Source organism: Babylonia areolata, chromosome 13 (assembly GCF_041734735.1).
Source record: "Babylonia areolata isolate BAREFJ2019XMU chromosome 13, ASM4173473v1, whole genome shotgun sequence".
Classification (NCBI taxonomy): domain Eukaryota; kingdom Metazoa; phylum Mollusca; class Gastropoda; order Neogastropoda; family Buccinidae; genus Babylonia; species Babylonia areolata.
In genome coordinates, this window is record NC_134888.1 from 9,503,292 (window position 1) to 9,527,291 (window position 24,000).

Consider the following 24,000-nt stretch of genomic DNA (forward strand, 5'->3'; position numbering starts at 1 on the left):
TCCTCGCTATTCAAAGGCAACACTTTTAGACTATTTATTCTATTCATCAGTGATTGCGGTCCAACATATGTGATTTTTTGGATTAAAAACAAAACAGCAAACAAAACAAAGTCTCAAAAGAACATCGACATTTTTTTCAGAATTATTTTTATCTTTTATGGAACGTGTTATCTTTTATCAAATTTTGATAGAACAGTCCTGTGTCGGCAGATTCGTGGGGACACTCTCTGGAGGGACGTGATCCCTGTCTCCATTCCAAACTGTTGGGCTCCGCCACTTTGCCATTCGTGTCGTCAGAAGGGGTCGTGGTGCCTTGTAGTGTCCTGCATACTGTGTTGAATCACAACAGTTCTTGATCGATCCTGGGTATTTCTAGCGCTTATTCTCGGTCAGAGATCACGCTGCAAGCGCTTTACAAACGCAGTCATTTCTTGTTATAGCCAAGAGGCAAGAAGGTTATTTTACGTGCCCCTTGGGGACATTGAAACAGTACACACATCTTTTACACACACCATATAAATGAAAAAAAAAGAAAGAAAAAAGAAAAGCCGGCTAAGAGCTGCCTTCAGGTGGTCATCATTCATTTTTTTGTGTTATTCAGTCAGGCTCAGTCATTCTCTCTCTGTCTCTGCCTCACACACACACGCACACACGCACGCATCCCCCCCCCCCCCACACACAAACAAACAAACAAACAAACAAAACAAACAAAAAAACCCAACCAAACAACAACAACAACAAAACAAAAAAACAAAAACAAAACACACACACACACACACACGCATACACACAAACACACACACACACAGAGGTGTCACTGAACACCACGGGAGTCACGGTCTGTCAGCAGCCGTGCGGGGTCAGCTCTTGTGTGCGGCCCTGTGGCGACCTGGCATTGATAGATCGATCGCTGTGGATCTTGAATTACCTAACTCAGTCTCAGTTTGTGAAAGTAAAACCTGATTGTCTTTCCACTTTTCTTCTCACAAACACTGGTGCATCTCAAGGCACTGTGTTGTCTCATGTTTAATTAGTCTCTTTACCGCTGAATACACAAGTTTGACACAATTCACATGAATCTTCATTTGCTATTTCTTTTAAGCCAGATCTGAAGCCTTGTGTTATAGAATTATACAAGTGAGATTGCATTGATTGCTGTTTTGTAGTGATGCATACTCTACACACTTTTATCTGACTGGCTTTTGTGTACCTCATCCTGAGTGTTTAGCTCTGTTCGTCTTGATTATACTGAGTGATTACTTTATGCCATATAAAATTTGATATTAATGAACTTTATGCCACCTTGGAGTGGTTGATGACGATGGTTTGCATGGCTTGCTGTGGGTCTGTTCTGTTTGTTGCAGTGTTATTGGCGTACTTTTGTTTCTTGATTGAGGAATTGTGGAATGTAAAAGAACAACAAAAAACCCCCAAAAAACAAAAACAAAAGCAAGTCCTGAAGATTTATGCACATGATCTCATCTCTGTGGTGGATTAATAAATATACATTGAGATTGGTGGATCGATAGAATGTCCGAGTTCCGCTGAGACCTGGACAGAGCGATGTGTGTGTGTGTGTGTGTGTGTGTGTGTGTGTGTGTGTGTGTGTGTGTGTGTGTGTGTGTGTGTGTGCCATGCTTTGTGTGTGTGTGTGTGTGTGTGTGTGTGTGTGTGTGTGTGTGTGTGTGCCATGCTTTGTGTGTGTGTGTATGTGTGTGTGTGTGTGTGTGTGTGTGTGTGTGTGTGTGCCATGCTTTGTGTGTGTGTGTATGTGTGTGTGTGTGTGTGTGTGTGTGTGTGTGTGTGTGCCATGCTTTGTGTGTGTGTGTATGTGTGTGTGTGTGTGTGTGTGTGCTACACTTTGTGTGTGTGTGTGTGTGTGTGTGTGTGTGTGTGTGTGTGTTGGAACGGGGAGTGGGAAGAAGGGTGGGAGGGGAAAGATGAGCGCCCCCAACCATGTTTTCACACACACACACACACACATACACGCGCGCGCTCGCACACACACACACACACGCACCAAGGCACACACACGCACACATACACACACGCACGCACGCTCCAACGCATACACACAGACACACACGCATTTATGTGCAAACGTGCGAATACGTCATGTGTTTCAGTACTTGCGTGCGTCTTTTCTTGTTATAATTTGACTTATTTTTCTTTTCCCGATGATTGTAAAACAATGGAAAAAAAAAGAAAAAGAAAGTAAAGTAAAAGCATGGCTATTGATGATTCCACTTCCTTCATTAAAGCAAAGTTATTCATTCATTCATTCATTCATTTCCCCTTGCCCAATGCTCTGTGTTCCATTTTCTGCTGATACACCAGACATCTTCTGACGCGGACTTTGTGGGTGGGTGGGAGGGTGAATGGGGATGGGGTGGACGGGAGAGAGGTTTGTCAGTGGTTAATTTGTATTGATTGCAAGCCGGGTAACATTTGCGTCATCTGTTTGTTTTTGTCTGTTTTTTTTTTTTTTTTAATCAAGGTTTTTATTATTATTTGTTTTCCATTCAGTTTATCTGTTTGTTTGCCTCTCGCTGTATTCATGGCCATATGTGGGAGAACAGCTTGTGTGTGTGTGTGTGTGTGTGTGTGTGTCCGCGCGCGCGTGCGTGTATATATGTATGTATGTATGTGTGTGTGCGCGCGCGTGCGCGTGTGTGTGTTTTGCTGAATGATTTATTTTGCGTGTTTGCGTAGTTTCGCGAGGGACACGGGCGTAATTGAACAATTATTGTATCAGATGAAAAACCGCGTTTTTTCTCTCTTTGTTGGAAAACATTTTTGAATGCATGAGCATCATACATTTGCTGGCTTCCTCTCTCTCTTCTCTTCTCCCTACCTTGTTTGCCCTTCTTTGAACATCTTGTCCACAATGATTTTGTTTATAAATAGTTTCAAAATTACAAGTGCATAGTTAAATGAGAAAAATGGATGTAATTCGGTAATTACTTTGTAAGGTTTAAAGCTCATGTATGTTTCCATAATTTCTTTCACCCTGTAAACATAATTTGTGAATTATCTAGATACATTTTGCATTTTGTTCTGCTTGTCTGTCTTTTTCCTTTGTCTTTCTGTTCATTTGGTTGTCTGTCTGCCACTCTGTCTCTCTTTCCCTCTTTGAACAAGGTGTATTTCCAACTCTGAGCGCGCGCGCATGTATCTCTATCTCAGGAATTGTTTGAAGAGGTATGTGGTGTGTTTATGGGCGCGCGTGCTTGCCTGCGTGTGTGTGTGTGCGCGCGCGCGCGAACTAGCTAGCTTGTACCTGTGTGAATCTCTCATCTCCTCTCCTGCAACCACCACTCCACCCTTGCACTCCCACGTACCCCTCTCCCTCATGCCCCTGACGAGATCTGGTTATATAGTGGGCAGATAATTTCCCAAAAGAAGGTGGAGTGACTCAGAGAAACACATGAAATAACAGCAACAGGTAACAGAAAGCAAAAGAAACGTTTCTTGATACACATTCATCAACACGCCAGTAACGTTTGCTTTTTTTCTATGTTTTTTTCCCCCAGACTTGGAAGGAGAGAGGAGGAGGAGGAGGAAAAGACAACTCCGCTGCCTGGAAAATACGTGACCTCACTCACCTCACTTCCCGACGTCAAGACCTTCCGTTCAACGTGGGAGAGACAGAGGAGAGAGGTGGCGGAGAGAGACAGAGAGACAGACAGACCACCAGCTAGTAGAGGGAAGAAAGGCAGGCAGACAGAAGACGGGAGGGAAGAAAGGAAGGAAGGAAAGGAGGAGCTAGAGAAGGAAGGAAAGAAGGAAGGAAGGGGTGGCAGGCATTAAGACGGGAAGAAGAGGAAGAGGACCAGGAGGAAGGAAGGCAGGAGGAAGGAAGGAAGGCAGGAGGAAGAGGAGTGGTGAAGATGGAGGGACTCGTGGTCGGAGAGAGGGATGAGAACTCGGAGGAGATACTGTTCGACAACGTGTACGAGCTGTTCGAAGTGATTGGAAAGTAAGTGGGAGTGGGTGGTATTGTCATGAAGTGTTGCTGCTGCTGCGGCTGTGACGTAGTGTTTGATTTTTTGTCGTTGTGATGTTTTTGTGACTTGTTGTTGAGTTGGGTCATATTGATGTTGTATCGATGTGTTGTTGTTGTTGTGATGTTGTCGTTGTGTTCTTGTTGTAGTATGGTTGCGGTGATGTTGATGAGTTGTTGGGTCGGGTTGTTGATGTTCTGTTGCGCTGTTTTGTTGGTGATGTGTTGTTGTTGATGTTGTGACGTGATGTGTTGTTGATGTTGTGACGTGATGTATTGTTGATGTTGTGACGTGATGTGTTGTTGTTGATGTTGTGACGTGATGTGTTGCGGGCTGGGAGGGAGGGAGGTGCTGGGGGTGGTCAGTGTGTGACCGGGAGGTGGAGTGACCTCGGGGATGGGGGCAAAGGGAGAAGGTTGGGGGTGCGAGTGGGCTACAACCCATATACTCTGCTGTCTGTCCGTGGAGTCATTGTGTGTGTGTGTGTGTGTGTGTGTGAGGCGCTTGGAGGTGATGGTTGCAGGTGTGTGTGTGTTATGTATGTTCTTTCTTTCTTCCTTTCTTTTTCTCCTTTTTGATGTTTCCCTGTCTTGATAAACAGAGTATTTCTGTATACTTTGTTTTCTGCCTTTGTTCCCGTTCTTTCTTCCCTTCTACTGTGTTCCCCTATCGTTGCCTGTTTGGCTGCAACATTAACTGCTCCGTGACGCGTCTCTTTTAGTTGTGCACAATTGTGTTGTCAGAAAATATGTGCTCGTGGTTTTCAACGAAAGTCAATACGAGGAAATTGCATCCTTTTGATTTGATGCAGCCACACGCGTTAGCTTCTGTTGACAGAGGAGAAAGGGAAGAGAAGAAACATAAAGAAAGGAGATAAAGAAGAAGGAAAAGAAGAAGAAGAAGAAGTAAATGCGAAGTTGTCTTGGAGCAAACAGACAGATTGCTTCTCCTGATTTCAACCAAACCAAGGAGATTTGGGGATTCTCTGACCGGGGCAGTTCAAAAGACTTTTGGCTTTTGTTTGGAAGCCTGAAAAAGCTCGTAGTTTGTGGGTGGTAGGGGGTAGGGTTGATGGGAGGGGATGTGGGGTGGGGGTGGGGATGGGGAGGCTGGTTGACTCAACGTATCAGTGCCAGTGTCGAGAGTCAAGGTTATCTGACTCAGTCTTTCTCCTACTTCATTTCTCTCTCTGTCTCTGTCTCTTTCTCTCTCCCTCTCTCTTTATGAAAGTCATTTCATCTGAAAATGATCTTTATGTGGGGTAAAATAGTACGTTTACACATTTTTTCATCCTCCGTTCATTGATACTGTGTGTGTGTGTGTGTGTGTGTGTGTGTGTGTGTGTGTGTGTGTGTGTGTGTGTGTGAGTGAGTGAGTGAGTGAGTGTATATATATATGTCATATTTTCTTTTCCCCGTCCCCGTTTTCTTCCATTATATACATGTATATATCTGTCTGTCTATCTACATATATGTATATATTATAATTCCCTGTCTCCCTTCCTTCCTTCCTTCACCCCTCCCTTTCCTCTCCCCTTCTTTCTTTCTTCCTACCTCTCTGTCGGTATGTCTTTTCCCCCATCCTACCTTACTTTACGAAGAAACAGACAGACCGACCCTCTCACGCATGCACACTATCAAGGCATGAAGACAAGCAATTCACTGAGCATACTGCCTCATGGAAGATAAGCCATGGCTGCACGGGCCCTGTGTAGCGCTGGGTTTCCTTCTAGGGTGGTTTTTTTTCTTCTTTTTTTTTTTTTTCATTTTTCTTCACGCTCTCTGTCTCCTTCATTGTGATGGAAGCATGATCTCTCTCTCTCGTCCCTTCTGTTTGTATCTTTCTATCTAGATCTGTCTATGTATGTATGTACGTATGTATGTATGTACGTACGTATGTGTGTGTGTGTGTGTGTGTGTGAGAGAGAGAGAGAGGGGGGGGGGGGGGGGGGGGGGGGGGGGGAGAGGGATGCACGCGTGTTTGCTGTGCTCTTGTACGCGACTTTCATGCATTCGATGGTGCGTGCTCGTGTGTGTGTGGGCGGAAAGAGAGGGAGGGAGGGAGGGACGGACGGACATACATACACATGTATGCATAATCATTACATACACATTCACGAGCTTTTGCGCGCGCATACAAGAACCCACACCCACAAAAAATAGACAGGCAGACAGACATGCAGGTAGACAGGTAGACAGACAGACAGGCAGATAGACAGACAGACAGGCGGACAGACAGACAGGAAGACAGACAGACTGGCAGACAGACAAACAGGCAGATAGACCGACAGACAGACAGACACAGAGTTCACTGAGCGACACAGACACATGGGAAGATAAGCCCTGGCAGCGCGGGTCCAGAGAGCGATTGGTTTCCTTCTCTGCTTGTTTTTCTTTCTCCACGCTGTCTCTCCATGAGGCATCGCCATGGAAAGCTTGATGCTGTTGGCTTCTGTTCGCCTGCGTGCGCGCGTGTGTGTGTGTGTGTGTCCCCTACCGACTTTGCTGGATGCACTCGTGATCTGTTCATGTTTGATGTGGGAAGGGAGTTGCTTGGCTCCGGGGTCAGTATAGCATGTCACGGTGACGTTTCCTTTCTTGCTGAAGTCACGTGAAGTCACTGGAGATCTGTCACGGTGTGTGATCGATTTCTTGAAGAGGGCGGTGGTGGTGGGTGGGGGTGGTGAGAGAGTTGAGGGGGGGGGGGGAGGGGATGGGGGAAGTAGGGAAAAATAGAGGGTTGGGAAGAGTCTGAGTGTGTGCGCACGCATGTGCGTGCGTGCCTCTCTCTCTCTTTCTCTCTCTCTCTGTCTCTCCCCCTTTCTCTCTCCCTCTCTCTCCCACCCCAATCTCTCTCTGTTCTTCCGTCTCTGTCTGTCAGTCTGTCACTCTGTCCCACGTCTCTCTTTCGATTTATCACCCATTTATTTTTTCCTTACTTCCCTCTGTACTTCCTCTGTCTGGATACTCTCTCCCTTCCTCTCTTCCATCCTTCCCGCCATTTCCCCTCCTTCCTTCTTTCTTTCCACCCTTCCATTCTTCCTTCCTTTCTTTGTTTCTTCCTTCCTTCCTCCCAGTCTTTCGCTCACACTGTTGACGCTAAGGCCTTCGTAGCCTAGGTGCAACAGTAAGTGTGTGTCTACTGCAACAGTGGTCTTCGTTCTACAAACTGCATTACAATAGCTGAGTGTAACGCTAAAATTGATTCGAATTAAGTCAAAATCAGGGAACATTAGGTTCAGAATGAAAGCATCTCAGATATATGGAAAACAATGACTTCTATACATGTAGGAACATCTACATATTTGTTTATGAGTTAAGTATGCTGGTGCAAAGAACAGTGCTAATCAAATGGATGTGTGGTATTTTGTTTAACTGGTGTATACACGTGTACATGTGCTAACATGGCATTCCACAAACTGAATAGAAGACAGGCAGAACATTGTGTAAGTAGTGACAGGTTGGGGTGAGAGCAATGACACCGTAGATTTCATGTGTAATTTTTGTAAATTGATCTTTGTTTCCTTTGGAGCCCCCGCCCCTCCCCCCTTTTTCCCCCTAAAAAGCACTTTAACCTATTTGTATACATTATTTTTTTCTGGTTTGTATGTAATGTATCCTTTTTGTATCTTAAAAAAAAAAATTTGTATATATATTTCTCCTTTTCTTTCTCATGTGTGTAACAAACAAGGAAACAAAAAAGAGTTAACGAATTTAACTCTCTGTTCTACGTCCAGAACACGTGGGTAGTCAGCAGAGCATACACCAAGGTGAAAAGGGGGGGGGGGGGTGGGGATGGGGGGCAGGGGGAGCAAGGGCGGGGGTTGTGTGTGTGGGGGGGTGATGCGTCTGTTTTTGCTGGCTGCAGTTCTGTTTTGTGTTTTGTCCTGTGGCTGTCCCTCCATCCATCATTCAGTGGTCCTGTCTTGCTGGGCTGGCAGCTTCAGTCCAAGTTGCTTGATTAATTCGCTGTGTGTATGGGGGTGGGTGCTGGGGCTGGGTGTTGTTGTTGTTGTTGTTGCTGTGTGTGTCTGTGTGTGTCTGTGTGTGTGTGTGTGTGTGTGTGTGTATGTGTGTGTGTGTGTATGTGTGTGTGTGTGTGTGTCTGTGTGTGTGTGTGTGTGTGTGTGTGTGTGTGTGTGTGTTTTGTTCCCTTCACCTTTCTTCCGAAGTTATCACGTCACATCAGACAGGCGGACACACCCATACACGCTCGCACGCTGGCACGGGCGTAAACTCACTCACACCCACACTCACAGATACACACAGACACAGACACACACACACACACACACACACACACACACACACACACACACACACGGCATGCACCCCCCACCCCCCGCACCCGAAACACACACGCACAGAGACATGTTCTAACACACACTCACAGATACACACACACACACACACACACGGCATGCACCCCCCACCCCCCGCACCCGAAACACACACGCACAGAGACATGTTCTAACACACACTCACAGATACACACAGACAGACAGACAGACAGACACACACACACACACACACACACACACAAAACAGCAACAATAAAGAAAGCCGTCAATGTGAATAAAACAAGCCATGTCAAACGGGACGCGGGGAACAAACACTAAAATACAACACACCCAACACCACAGCACACAGCCCACTGAGCTGCAGCGCTCTTTCCCTCTTCTTGTTGGTCATGCTCATGTGCAATGCTGATTCTTGTCGTGCAGGAAGTATAGAAAGGATTCTCTGAACGTGAACACGTGCCATTCGTCTAAACACACGTCTTTTGCTTGTCATTGTTCTTGTTTTTCTTCTTCCACTTCTTCTTACTAATTGTTATTATAGTTTGTTTTTGTTTTTTTGTATTATATGTGTTTTAAAGCCTTGACATTAGTTGGTGTTGAAACCTGTTATTTTGAATATGAGTATGTGTGTGCACGCGCGTGTCTGTAGATTTGTGTTCATTGTTTGGGTGTGTAATAGTAGGTGTGTTTGATTGGTGTGTAGGTAGGCGAGGGAAAATATGTGTGGGGAGGTGAAGGGATGTGCGAGTGTGTGTGTGTGTGTGTGTGTGTTTCTGAATTGCTTTAGTTTGCATTATTTGTCCAGCAGTCGATTATCAGCATTGCAGAAATGAAACGAGACGAGCCATCGAGCCCATTCCTATTTCCTCGTGATTCAATTTCAGCGAATAAACTTCTTGTAGTGTGTGTGTGTGTGTGTGTGTGTGTGTGTGTGTGTGTGTGTGTGTTTCTCTCTGGGTCTCTCAGTGTGTGTCTGAGTGTGTGTGATGGTTTAAGGGGGCAGATCTGTGTTGGAGTATTGGAATTTGTTGCTGGTGTGTCGGGGAGATATGAAAATTACGATTTATTTGCTTTTATTTTTTTGATATTTGTGTTTTGTTTGTTTTCATTTGGTCGTGTATTTTCGGGTGTGTTTTGTTTGTTTGGCTCATGCCTATTTTGTTTGTACTGACGTAATTCACCGATAGCAGTTTATAAACGTTTTATTTGACAATTTACCCTGTACAAAAATGTATCCCTATTCAGTGTTTGTGCTTGAAGAATGTGATAGTTTGTGATTTGGAGATTGCGTCTGAGTGTCTAGAAATGCACAGAGTTGGTTTATACAGCTGACAATTGCAAGGGGCATTTCAGGATTAGAACTAAATTCATGAAATTTCTAACATTCTTTTAATGTTGAGGAAGAATGTTTGAGTGGTATCTAACACAATCTTTCATTCTTTCTCCCCCCCCCCCCCGTCTCTCTCTCTTGCTTTTTTGCTCTCTCTCTCTCTCCCACCTGTTACTAATTATAATTATATATATCTGTCTCACACATCCCCTCACCTCCCAATCTCTCTTTGCTTCCATACATTTCATTCTCCCAGTGTGTCGATTGATCACTTCACAGTTAACTCCACGTGAATTACAGTTCTGTCCGCTGCCTTCTGAGGTGACGACACCCGACACGCTCCAGCATGCAGTGGTGTGGGCAGTCCCAGCACGTGAAACACGGTGCTCACCCAACGTTGTAACTGAACTCCACATGAACGCATTACATTGAAACATCTTCACTGACATACATACATGTATGAGAATGCATAACTACAACAAACGCACACACACAATGCCCCTCCACCCTCATCCCCCCTCTCTGCATTATATATATATATATATAAACGTGTTTTAAAAACGTTTTAAAAACGGGCACAAAAAGAGCACACTCACATACCAAATGAAACGATGCATTGGGGGTGTTTTATCTCAAGAGGAGACCGAGGAGAGGGGAAAAAAGAAGAAGAAGAAGAAAAAACAACAACCCCAAAACCCAGCTTCTCGTCCTCCTCCATCGCTGTCTTCACCCAGTCCCCATCACCTTGCCCGTCTGGCCCCCACAACATTCATGGGAAGTAACCACTTTATCGTCAACACGAACACAGTGAAAGCTATTAGTTGTGTCCCTTGTTTTTACACCTCCCCGGTTTTCGATTGTTGACAAAGGAAACACGGGGTTTGGGGAATGGGGTGCGTGTGTCTCTTTTCTCATCCTGTTTGTCCGTGTTTGTCACTTCTCTGTGTCTGTCTCTGTTTGTCTCTCCTCCCCACTCTCTTTCTCTCTTCCTTCCATAAGAGAGAGAGAGAGAGAGAGAGTGTGTGTGTGTGTGTGTGTGGTCCGTCCGTCCGTACTTCCTCATGACAGAGAACTTAACGAGATTCGGGGTGGTTGAATATTCAAAACATATAATTTGTATTGTTTGAATTTCTGTCTCCCGTTCCGAAATCGCATAAAATTCAAAGAATACTCAAGTGCGTTTTATCAGATTGTGACATTTCTAACATTCTTTTAATGTTGAGGAAGAATAATGTTTGAGTGGTATCTAACACACTCTTTCATTCTTTCTCCCCCCCCCCCCCCCACCCTCCTTGAAGGAGCTGCTGTGGCGACTTTCGTGTCAACTGACCTGAGTCAGCACCCCCCTCCCCACTCACCTCTTCTCTCCTTCTGTCTCTCAGACACACGCACCCCCCCCCCCCCCCCCCCCCCCACCCACTTATAAATATAAAATTAATGTTGACACGCACACGTAAAATGTTCGGTCACACACACACACAACACACACACACACACACACACACACACACACACACACACACACACGCCGGACACACACACTTATAAATATAACTTAATGTTGACACACACACATAAAATATTCGGTCACACACACACACACACACACACACACACACGCACGCACGCACGCACGCACGCACGCAAATAGATAAAATAATTGATACACGCACATCCGTGTGCGCACGCGCGGAGACCACGAACAGAAGAGAGTTAACACATCTACCACCCTTCCGCCATCCCCGTCCCTTCCCCATCCTGTTCTGATCTTTGATGTATCGAAGGGACAGCCTAACTCAGAAACTATGTTGTTGTTACTCACAGCGATAAGCCGCTGAAACACCCGGAATTGATCAGAATAGCTGAATTCAGCGGAATGATGTCACCACAAATCAAAGATTGTGTAGTTTGACGTGTCGAAATTCTTCGCACAAAATGATAAAGCGAATTAATTTAAAAAATGAATAAAATAGAAAAAAAAGGGGTGTAGGGTTGGGTGGAGAAAAGAAGAAGTAAAAAAAAAAAGAAAAAAAAAAAGATGGTGGCAGCCCATTTCTCAGGAACGTGGGAATGAACTGTGACGGTAAGGGGAACGACGTGAAAATACATGTGTCACAAGTTCAAGTCGTCAAGGTTGATTTTGACGTCATTTTAGAGTTTGGATGGCTTGTAGAGAATAGTTTTTCCCCCACCTCTATCTCTCTCTGTGAAACACACGCACACACAAACACACAGATACATACATTTATATATATAGACAGACTTACACACACACGCACATACGCACGCACACGCACACATACGCAGAGCATGCACGCGCTCATGTGTTTTGTAGCGATAATTGTGTCATCATCCAGGAAGATTGGTTCAGACAGTGAGTGTGAAGGAAGGAAAGGGGGGCGGGGAGAGTGGAAGGGGGTGGGGTGGGGCTGGGGGGCTGAGGAGCGGTGATGGGGCAGGAGATAGAGGAGGGACAGGAAGTGAGTGGGGGAGAGGAGAGGTTGGGGGTGAGGGAGGAGAGGAGAGGTTGGGGGAGAGGGAGGAGAGGAGAGGAGAGGTTTGGGGAGAGGGAGGAGAGGAGAGGTTTGGGGAGAGGGAGGAGAGGTTTGGGGAGAGGGAGGAGAGGAGAGGTTTGGGGAGAGGGAGGAGAGGTTTGGGGAGAGGGAGGAGAGGAGGGTGGAGAGGAGAGGAGAGGTTGGGAGTGAGGGAGGAGAGGAGAGGTTGGGGGAGAGGGAGGAGAGGTTGGGGAGAGGGAGGAGAGGAGAGGTTGGGGGAGAGGGAGGAGAGGAGAGGTTGTGGGAGAGGGAGGAGAGGAGAGGTTTGGGGAGAGGGAGGAGAGGAGAGGTTTGGGGAGAGGGAGGAGAGGAGAGGTTTGGGGAGAGGGAGGAGAGGTTGGGGGAGAGGGAGGAGAGGTTTGGGGAGAGGGAGGAGAGGAGGGAGGAGAGGAGAGGAGAGGTTGGGAGTGAGGGAGGAGAGGAGAGGTTGGGGGAGAGGGAGGAGAGGTTGGGGAGAGGGAGGAGAGGAGAGGTTGGGGGAGAGGGAGGAGAGGAGAGGTTGGGGAGAGGGGAGGAGAGGAGAGGTTTGAGGAGAGGGAGGAGAGGTGGGGGAGAGGGAGGAGAGGAGAGGTTTGGGGAGAGGGAGGAGAGGTTTGGGGAGAGGGGAGGAGAGGAGAGGTTGGGGAGAGGGGAGGAGAGGAGAGGAGAGGTTGGGGAGAGGGGAGGAGAGCAGAGGTTGGGGAGAGGGAGGAGAGGTTGGGGGAGAGGAAGGAGAGGAGAGGTTGGGGAGAGGGAGGAGAGGTTGGGGGAGAGGGAGGAGAGGAGAGGTTGGGGAGAGGGAGGAGAGGTTGGGGGAGAGGGAGGAGAGGAGAGGTTGGGGGAGAGGGAGGAGAGGAGAGGTTGGGGGAGACGAAGGAGAGGAGAGGTTGGGGAGAGGGAGGAGAGCAGAGGTTGGGGAGGGGAGGAGAGCAGAGGTTGGGGAGGGGAGGAGAGGAGAGGTTGGGGAGAGGGGAGGAGAGGAGAGGTTGGGGAGAGGTTGGGGAGAGGGAGGAGAGGAGAGGTTGGGGAGAGGGGAGGAGAGCAGAGGTTGGGGAGGGGAGGAGAGGAGAGGTTGGGGAGAGGGAGGAGGGGAGAGGTTGGGGAGAGGGAGGAGGGGAGAGGGTTGGGGAGAGGGGAGGAGAGGAGAGGTTGGGGAGAGGGGAGGAGAGGAGAGGAGAGGTTGGGGGAGAGGGAGGAGAGGAGAGGTTGGGGAGAGGGGAGGAGAGGAGAGGTTTGGGGAGAGGGAGGAGAGGTGGGGGAGAGGGAGGAGAGGAGAGGTTGGGGGAGAGGGAGGAGAGGGGAGGAGAGGTTTGGGGAGAGGGAGGAGAGGAGAGGTTTGGGGAGAGGGAGGAGAGGTGGGGGAGAGGGAGGAGAGGTTTGGGGAGAGGGAGGAGAGGAGAGGAGAGGTTGGGGGTGGCACTGCAGCGTGCCTTATCAATTGACGTCAACCACGCTGTGCAATGAACACAATAACTTAACTCACTCAGTACGGCCAGTCCTCTCTTCTCCTCCACACAGACCCCTCGGATGTTCAGTGGGTGTCTCAATGACCCAACCTTTAGCTTCTGTCGTCAGAATTGTGGTATCTTTGTCAACATTCACCTCTTCAGTATAAGAGCCTTCCGCTTGCAATACTTTGATGATGGTGGCAACTGGGGTGAAACGCTGTTAACGACGTCTCTTTCGCCGTTCGTATGGAGAGAGTTAAAGGGGACACCCGCCCTGAGGCAATTGAACCAGTAACCACCACCGCCACCACCACCACCGCCACCAGAACAACAACAGTAAAGAAAACACTTGACCACAGGTGCCACCAGTGTCACAGACATGGAATATTGATCTGGGTGAGACAGTGTCACAGACATGGACTGTCGATCTGGATGAGACACAGTGTCACAGACACGGACTATCGATCTGGGTGAGACACAGTGTCACAGACATGGACTATCGATCTGGTTAAGACACAGTGTCTCAGACACGGACTATCGATCTGGGTGAGACACAGTGTCACAGACATGGACTATCGATCTGGATGAGACACAGTGTCACAGACACGGACTATCGATCTGGGTGAGACACAGTGTCACAGACATGGACTATCGATCTGGTTAAGACACAGTGTCTCAGACGCGGAATATAGACAGTGTCACAGAGATTAGATATCAATCTGGGTGAGACACAGTGTGACAGGCATGGACTATCGATCTGGTTGAGACATAGTGTCACAGACATGGAATATCGATCTGGGTAAGACACAGTATCACAGACATTGGATATCGATCTGGGTGAGACAGTGTTACAGGCATGTAATATTGATCTGGGTGAGACACAGTGTCACAGACATGGAATATTGATCTGGGTGAGACACAGTGTCACAGACATGGAATATTGATCTGGGTGAGACACAGTGTCACAGACATGTAATATTGATCTGGGTGAGACACAGTGTCACAGACATGGAATATTGATCTGGGTGAGACACAGTGTCACAGACATGTAATATTGATCTGGGTGAGACACAGTGTCACAGACATGTAATATTGATCTGGGTGAGACACAGTGTCACAGACATGTAATATTGATCTGGGTGAGACACAGTGTCACAGACATGTAATATTGATCTGGGTGAGACAGTGTCACAGGTACTCATTCGGAGAACAGATGAATTGCTCACACATACAAACATACGTGTTGAAGGCAGTGTAACACAACATTCACGAAACCCTCTTCGGCTATCAGTGGGACAGGTCGCGGTGGGGTGGGGGTGGGGTCGGGTCGGGTAGGGGTGGGGGTCTCAAATTTCGGGTAAAATCATGCATTGGTCCTGTTTCTCTCTTCTTGCCCCCCCCCCCCCCCCGCCCCCCTCCTCATCACCCTCTCTTCCCCTTTTTTTTGATATTTTGATATACATATTCTCTAACCACTCCCCTTCTCACCTTGTGTTCCCATCACACACACACACACACCACGCACGCACGCACGCGCGCGCACACACACACACACACACACTCACTGCACTTGCGCCCGTTGATTCCGCAAAACCGGGAGCAGAGCATATGGGTCATAGCCCGCTCGCACCAGTGTTGTTGCCTTGAAGATCGAAACTGTGGCTTCTAATCAGTATGCAAGGCTTCCCCCCCCCCTCCCCTTCCCTCTCCAATCCCTGCCCACCTCTCCCCCCCATTCCCGATTAAGCCTGGTTTTTAAAGGTGCCTTCTCCAGTAGAACTGCAACCCCTTTCTCTCTCTCCCCCCCCTTTCTCTCCCCCCCCCTTCTCTCTCTCTCTCCCCGCCTCCCTCTCTCCCTCCCGTTTCTCTTGCATTCCCCTACTTCCTTCACCATCTCCATTAAAAAAGATGGCAGCTTTGAGCATCGTCTCCCTTGGAACCTGGAGGACAAGCCTTCATCAGCCTCCCCCCCCCCACCCCGTCCTCTCACCCCCCCCTCCTGTCCCCTCCCACCCCCCTCTTCCCGAAATTGGGGCGAAAGTGAGTTCACGTGGATTATTAGAGGAGCTGGCCTGGGAAACCTCGCTCCCCTCCCTCCCCCCTCCCCGTAGTTCTTTTTACTTTTAATTGATTTTTTTTTTTCACACCTGCTGTTATGTCACTTGTTACGATGTTGCTTAGACTCATTCAGCCAAAGAATAAGCAGTGTTGAGAGATTTACGTGTTTTATTTTATTTTATTTATTTACTCATTTTTTTAATAAGATGGTTATTGAACTAATCTCCGTTGAAACTCGTTAAGCGAAACAGCTATCTTCAGAGTTTTCGCCCTTGACTGTTGTTTGTGATGCTGCTGACAACTATGTTGATATTGGTGATCATGACGACGGCGACAAGAATGACCTGTTTGTTACGTCACTTAAAGAAATGATGATGGTGATTGTATCGGTGATGCTGCTGCTTTGCTGATAATGCTCATACTGTTGACGCCCATGCCGACAATACCTCTGTATATGGTTTTCTTGATTTTGTTTCCAAAAGCAAGTCAAGACATTGCAAACACATAGAGCAGCAACAATCCGAAGCTTATGGTGTGTTCATATGTCAGTCAATCAATTTATTTATCTACTCTCTCTCTCTCTCTCTCTGTGATATTATATATATATATATATATATATATATATATATATATATATATATATATATATATTTGTACACACACACAGACACACACAGACACACACACACACACGCACACACACAACCACTTTTTAGGACAATAAGTGAACAACATCCCGAAAAGTGATTTTGTCTTACACTTGCCCAGTACCACAGGCAAACCGATTTGTCAAGTTTTGGTATTCATTTACCATCACTTTCTCTTTGGAAGACAGTTAATGATCAACAGCCCTGAAGGAACTTGGGGCCGTCTCCCTGCCTAATACAGCAGACAACATGATTGTTCAGTCAGTAAATCGAACAGAGACTTATCGTGAGGACACCAACTCCAGTTGAGAACCCAGCAAACCGGAAACAAATCCCCATCACCCTTCCTTCAGCCTGGGGGGTGGGAGGGGAGGGGAGGGGGGTGTATATGAGGGAGAGGGCGGTTATGAGGACGGGGGGTGGGGTGGAGGGAGATTCCTCACCTGGCCACATTCGGGATATATACGCTCGTCTTTTCCGGACCTGTCGACAGTGTCAACCCCTTTCATCATTACCAACATTAGTTTATTTCTCCTCCCACCCCCTTTCTTTCTTTTCTTTTGTGAGTTTTATATATATATATATAAATTTGATGGGTTGTCATCAAGATTTGAAAAACCTGTGTACGTGTGCATGGCCGGGGAGTGTTTTGGGGGAGTTTGTGGCGTTGTTGACAGTAACTCAGGTTCAAATCGAAGGGAGAGTAGGTATTTGTGGAGGGGGTTAAGGTCGTGGGGGTGGAGGTTGGGGGGGGGGGGGGGGGGAGAGACCACATGTCTGTCTCTCGGGTCTTTCTTTGATGCTGTCTGCCTCTCTCAGTGTCTGTCTCTCTTTCTTTGATGCTGTCTGCCTCTCTCAGTGTCTGTCTCTCTTTCTCTGTCTCCCCCTGTCTCTGTCTCTCTCCCCATCTCTCTCTCCCCCAGCACTGTCCAATAGTCTCTTTCATAATATTAGGCCATGTTAAACTTATTTTTTGTTTGGAAAACGAACATTACTTGATTCTCCACGCTCCGCAGTTTCCTTGCAAATGACCGCCGTTATCACAGATCGCTAACCAGTGATGACGGCCTTTCTCTGCCACGGCAAAAAGATAGAGGATGTTAGATGTGTGTGTGTGTGTGTGTGTGTGTTTGTGTGTGTGCGCGTGCGTGCGTGCGCGCGCGCTCGCGTGCGTGTGTGTATGCGTGTGTGTGTGTGTGTATGTGTGTGTGTGTGTGTGTGTCTGTGTGAGTGACAGAGAGTGACTGAGTGACTAAACTATTGATTGAGAGAGAGAGAGAGAGAGAGAGAGAGAGAGAGAGAGAGAGAGATGAAACACAAAACAAACCGAAAAAAAAACCCAGAAAAAAACCCATGATCAAAGGCACAGACTGTGCACGCCGACAGACAGACTGACAGTCAGGCAGACAGACAAGTGGACGAGGAGGCTGACAGCGTTGTGAAGACAGAGCGAAGCACGTGCTTCAATCAGCAGAGCTATCGGGGATCCAGGCAATTCGGAGCGGCGAGAGGGAGAGAGAGCCTTCGGATCATTTTTGGAATCTGGGTTGGCCTCTGGATTTCACAGAGGTTTTTTTTTTCTCTTTTTCCTTGGTCAGTCTTTTCATTTTGATTTTGTCTTAACACGCTTCGTTTACTTGTTTGTTTATATTATATATATATATATATATATATATATATATATATATATATATATTTGTTTATTATATATATCCATATGTGTCCATGTTGATCACTGTCACCCAGTGCGTTGTTTATTTATTAATTTATTTATTTGGTTATCATATTTACCCTGTCAGGTGTTCATTAGTTACTTACTTACTTACTTAATTCATTCATTAATTACTAACTTAATTCTTGATAACTTAATATTTACACTGTCACTTTTTATGACAGAGATTTGAGGCCGTTAAACCGTTGCGTGATTGAATCAACGGAGACGCAAGATTGGTGAAGAGGCATCGCATCAGATTTAGGTTCATTCATTTTGAGTGGTTTATTTCTTTCGTTCAGTCATTAAGAAAACAAAACAAATTTAACATGTATATTCTTCTTCTTCTTCTTTTTATACGTTCATTCGTTTATGTCTGAATTCAAGTTTTTTTTTATTTCTCCGGTTTTTGTTTTATCTTATTCTATTTTATTTTATTGACCATGCCGTTTTTTTTTTCAGGGAAGAATGTGATGGAATGATGTTTGCTTTGTCTGGTCTTTTATGTAGCTTTGAAATGGGCCTTTCCCGGTCGGGTGGGTGAAAAGGAACATGGTGTGATCTGGATTTATCGTTCGCGCATGGGAATACACATGCACCGTGTGGTCACACACACACACACACACACACACACACACACACACACACACACAACACACACACACACACACACACACACACACACACACACACACACAACACACACACACACACACACACACACACACAACACACACACACACACACAACACACACACACAGAGCCTGCACACACATTTTGCGCACATATCAAAACACACGCGCGCTCGAGTACACAATCACACACGCACATACAAAATGGTACACTAATAGTAGTAAACCCACGCGTGCACATACACAAAAAAAGAAAGGAAGAAAAATACACGCGCGCCGCTCACTTACCCCCCTATCTCTCCGAGAGATAGAAAGCGCGCGCGCGCGCGTGTGTGTGTGAAGCCTGACTGAATGACACAGGAAACGAATGATGAGCGCCTAAAAGCGGCTCTCAGTCGTTTCTGCTCAGAAGACAGCCTGTTAGGAAATGACTCCGTGTCTTCAAAGCTCTTAGGGCTTGACCGTTGACCGAGGACAGGCGATATATATATATGTATATATCATGTGTCCATGTTGATCACTCAGTCACCCAGTCTATTCCGGGTCAGCGAACACACACTTCCAGTGCCAGAAAATGGACCAGGGTCAGAGTACACCTCACTGCACACACACACACACACCACACACACACACACACACACACACGACCACACACACACACACACACTCGCACACTCACACTCACACTCACACACACACTCACACTCACGTTACAAGGCTTCATTCGGTTTTGAACGTTGGCAGTTACCTCAGGTGACTATGGCCGACAAGGGACTTCCACCCAATGAAAATGTGAATGTGTGTGTGTAAGGTGAAGGGTGTAAGGGGAAGGGCGGATGGTGTAAGGGGAAGGGTGTGGGGCGTGGAGGAAGAAGGAACCAATCAAACACTTCACCAGGACGACACCACGTTGTGATGGGCAGCGAAACCGGCGATGTTTGTCATCGGCGCCCGGGATTCAATTTCAACATCAACAAATTACAGTATTAAATAAAAAATGAAAAACAACCCCCCAAAAAAACAAAAAAACAAAACAAAGATGAATTAAAACTTTAATTCTCGCCAATGAACAGAACGTGTTTGTGGCGTGGCGGTGTTACATAATCCGCCCTCCCCATAAGGCACCCGATGTTTATGGGTGAAAGCCGTTAATCAGTCCGAAACGGGTGTCTGCCGTCATCAAACATTCAGACTCTCACGCACGTCCGGGGAACCCCGTATGCGCTTGCGTGATAATGGGCCCACTTTGGAAAAGCCATCCCGATATTGTCTGCCCGACTGCTCTTGTGGTCCATCAAACATTTAAGCTTTGTGTGTGTGTGTGTGTGTGTGTGTGTTCGTGCTTGCGCGCACGCACGTGTGTGTGTGTGTGTGTGTGTGTGTGTGTGTGTGTGTTCGTGCGTGCATGCATGCATGTAGCAGTTTTGACGACATGTGTGTGTGTGAGATAAGGAGGAATGGAGAGAGAGAGGGAGAGAGAGAGAGAGTTAATGAACGAATGATTTAGTTAATGAAAAGTGACGGTAAAATATTAAGCACACATGTTGTTTTCTTCTTCCATCCCTTGGAAACAAAACAAACAAACAAACAAACAAACAAGAGAGAGAGAGAGAGAGATTTTTTACACCGCAATGTTGAACCAACATCATGAATTAGCCATGACATTTAATGGCTCCTGTTTGAGATTAAGACAACAACTGAACTGAAATGACAAGGATGGAAGAGGAAAAAGGGACGTTAGGGGAAAAGAAAAAAAGAAGAAGAAGAAGATGAATTGTCATCAGTCCAGCCATGCTTGCGGGCAATGCTGGCGCCCTACTGTCCGGCACAGTCCACAGCCAGCACCTTGAAAAAAGAAACGAAGTGAAGACAACGAGTTCAAGACCCCAGCCCTGAACAACCTGACCGTAAGGACGTCAGCCAGTTGGTTGTTAAACCCAACTCTGATGCCTCCTTGAAATACATACATATGTAAACTTTGTGCGCGCCGGAAGTGAGAGCAACGGTGAGATCACAGACTGGACAGGAAGACAGAGACTGGCTGATACTCCCTGCAGTCCCCGTGAGGACCTGACGAGGGTGGGGTCACAATAACACTGTCCTTGGGACTGCGATCTGGGCTGTTGGTTTTTGTCAGGAGGGCCTGTGTCCCCACGGCTGTCTTCACCTCGTCCTCCGTGCATCCTCGTCTGCCTTGGTCTGCCCGCTGTACAAGTTCTGCTGGGGTCTGCTCTGTGTTCCCCCAGGTCTATGTTCCCCCAAACACAGACCTGGGGGAATTGAGATCTAGGGGAACATATACTCGGAGAACATAGATTTGGGGATCTGACACCTGGGGGAACTGAGACCCTGGGGAACATAGACCTGTGGAACATAGACCTGGTTCTGTTTCATGTCCCGTCACACATACTGGTGATTGTGGACATCTGGTTAATGTGTGTGTTGTATTTGTATTTCTTTTTATCACAACAGATTTCTCTATGTGAAATTCGGGCTGCTCTCCCCAGGGAGAGCGCGTCGCTACACTACAGCGCCACCTTTTTTATGTTTTTTCTGCGTGCAGTTTTGTTTGTTTTTCCTGTCGAAGTGGATTTTTCTACAGAATTTTGCCAGGAACAACCCTTTTTGTTGCCGCGGGTTCTTTTACATGCGCTAAGTGCATGCTGCACACGGAACCTCAGTTTATCGTCTCATCCGAATGACTAGCGTCCATACCACCACTCAAGGTCTAGTGGAGGGGGAGAAAATATCGGCGGCGGAGCCGTGATTCGAACCAGCGTGCTGGGATTCTCTCGCTTCCTAGGCGTTACCTCCAGGTCATCACTCCACATGTATTAATGCTTACATTTGAGTGCTATCATGAAAATATAAACGAAAAGGTGAGAACATAAGGGGGTGAGGGTGGGGGTGTGTGTATGGTGAGTTGGAGAAAACAGGACGGAAGAAGGGTGAAATCAAAGATGAACATTTGAAAAAAAAACCCCAAAAGATCCCAACCCAAACAGGAACATTTGAAAAAACAAAAACAAATCAAAACAACAGCAAAAAGCAAAAACAAAAAAACAACAACCCCCCCCAAAAAAAACCAAAACAAAAAAACAACAACAAAAAAACAAAAAAAACAAACAACAAAACAAAACAAACAGAACAACAACAACAACAGAAGTACAATTTATCAGAATTACTTTCGTTAAGACGCAGTCATTAAATTCAACAATAGAAACACCCGACAATGAACGTAAAAAGGACACAAAACCAACGTTCCCAGTGACTGTGCCCTGGCACTTTGATGTAAAGCACATGTCTGGTGACAAATATCGCTGGAATGTAGGAAACGGGGGAAAAGAAAGCGAAGAAAAGAAGAGACAACACGGAGAGATGAAGGAAGTGAAGCAGCACAGTGACGGAGGGCGGGCTGTGTGGTCTGAAGTGATGACACCTTCAGCGCCGTCACTGACGTCACTGACCACACGGAAAGCGAGCCACAGCGGAGAGACACTGGGAAAATTAGTTCTGCTTATTGCGTCAGCTAAAACAAAGAAAAATCCGCACACACACCAAAACAAACAAGCAACACACACAGACGCACACAGAAGACAGACAGACACACACACACACACACACAGACACACACACACCAAAAACAACCACCACCAAAAACAGTGTCTGTGGATGCGTGTGGAGTGGCACGAAACCGGTCCTTTTCTTTCTCTGTCTCCGTCCTTTAATTTCTTTTCATCTCCTCTCTCTCTCTTCACCCCCACCCCCTTTTTTCTCCCCCCCCGGCCCCTGTGTGTGTGTGTGTGTGTGCGCGCGCGCGCGCATTCGTGTGTGTGCGTGCACATGTGTGATTTCTTTCGCCTTTTTGGCGTTTCCCTGTTCTTCATGACGGATGGAAACTTGGAGAGAATGGTGTGTGCGAGCGCGCGCAAATGTAACAACTGTCATTCAGACATGATATATATATATATATATAGGCCTGTGAGCACATGGCCGTGTCCTCCGTCCTGTCTGAGCCAGTTCCTTGGCTTCTTCAAGTCCCACAAGCTGAGTGGCGGACATGGTGGCAGTCGTCGCTTCGGCTGTGGGGTTTATCGCTCAACTCAAGAGCGGCAGAGCAAACATGCCGAGTAGGGAATCTCTTGTAGCAAGTTCTGTGTGTCTAGCTTGGTTGAGTCTTCTCTGTCTCTGTGTCAGTCTGGGTGGCTCTTTTCTGAGCGTCTCTGCTGTTGGCTGTCTCTCTGCCTGACTCAGTATGTCTCTTTCCCTGCCTGTCTGTGTCTGTCTTCTACGTTTCTCTCGCTCTTTCCCTCTCTTTCTCCTCTGCTGTTTCTCATCATACCTTGTGTCTGTTCTCGGGGTGCTCGTTCGTGTCTTGCGCTCCTCACACCTCGCCACGGCCCGTGCCTTAAGTGACTTGCATTTCATTCAGAGCAAGAAGAAGAAGAAAACAACAACAACAACAAAAACAAAAAACAACAACAAAAAAACACACCCACATACACGTTTTTTGTTTGTTTGTATGTTTGTCTGGCTTAATGTCTGGCCGTCCTCTTCATCTGTTAGTTTTCTTTCTCCTCCACTTTCTCCTTCTTCTTCTACCTCCCCTTCCTCCTCCTCCACCCGCCCCATCTGCCCACTCGTCTGGTGGTTGTTCTTTGTTTTTATTTTCTTCTTCTTCGTCATCATCTTTGTCATCATTATTTTCTTCCGTCATGCATTTTAAAATGAACTGTCTGCTTATTTGAAGGTTTGGAATCGGGAATTTTTAAAAGTTAAACTTAAGATCTGTTGTTGGACTTGTTCCTCTTTTGAAAAAGACAAAAAAGCATAGGAAAACGAAACAAAAGAAATAAAAACAAACAAATAAAAATAAAACTCTCCCAACTTGTGCTCGTGACAAATTTAGATTTGTCAGAAACTTTAAAAGTTAAACTTTTAACAAAGAGACATGCTTTTGCGTGACCCCCAAGTTCGGCTGAACGTTAATAACGTGCACAGCCCACTCCGGTGGTCTGTCAGTCTCTGTCCTCGAATCTATAGACCCCCCTCATCCCCCCCCCCCACCTCTCTCTCAGTGTGTGTGTGTTTGTTCATTCCCGTCTGGTTTCATTTTTGCTTTGTTTTAATTGTTTTCTTTCTCTCTTTTTCTTTTCTTTTCCATTCCTTCCTTCCTTCTTTCTTTCTTTCCTTCGCTGTCCTTTCTCTTCCAGTCTCCTGTTGACGCAGGCGCCAGGCGCCTTTCACTGTCGTCTTTCACCTTTCTTCCTGTCTTTTGGTCTTTCCGCCTGTATCTTCTTCTTTGTTCTTTCACTGCTTCTTTTCCGTGTTGTCC

The 24,000-nt window shown here is 46.7% G+C and overlaps 1 protein-coding gene across 5 annotated transcripts in view; it reads left to right on the forward strand.

Moving 5' to 3' along the window:
- Positions 1-24,000, forward strand: part of LOC143289046 (peripheral plasma membrane protein CASK-like) — a 661,124-nt gene that overhangs the window by 22,963 nt on the left and 614,161 nt on the right. For all 5 annotated transcript variants that reach the window (XM_076597850.1, XM_076597848.1, XM_076597849.1 and 2 more), the window contains exon 2: positions 3,534-3,979. In XM_076597850.1, the coding sequence (XP_076453965.1) occupies positions 3,891-3,979 (89 nt within the window). In that variant the 5' untranslated portion in view covers positions 3,534-3,890. The remainder of the gene's footprint in view (positions 1-3,533; positions 3,980-24,000) is intronic.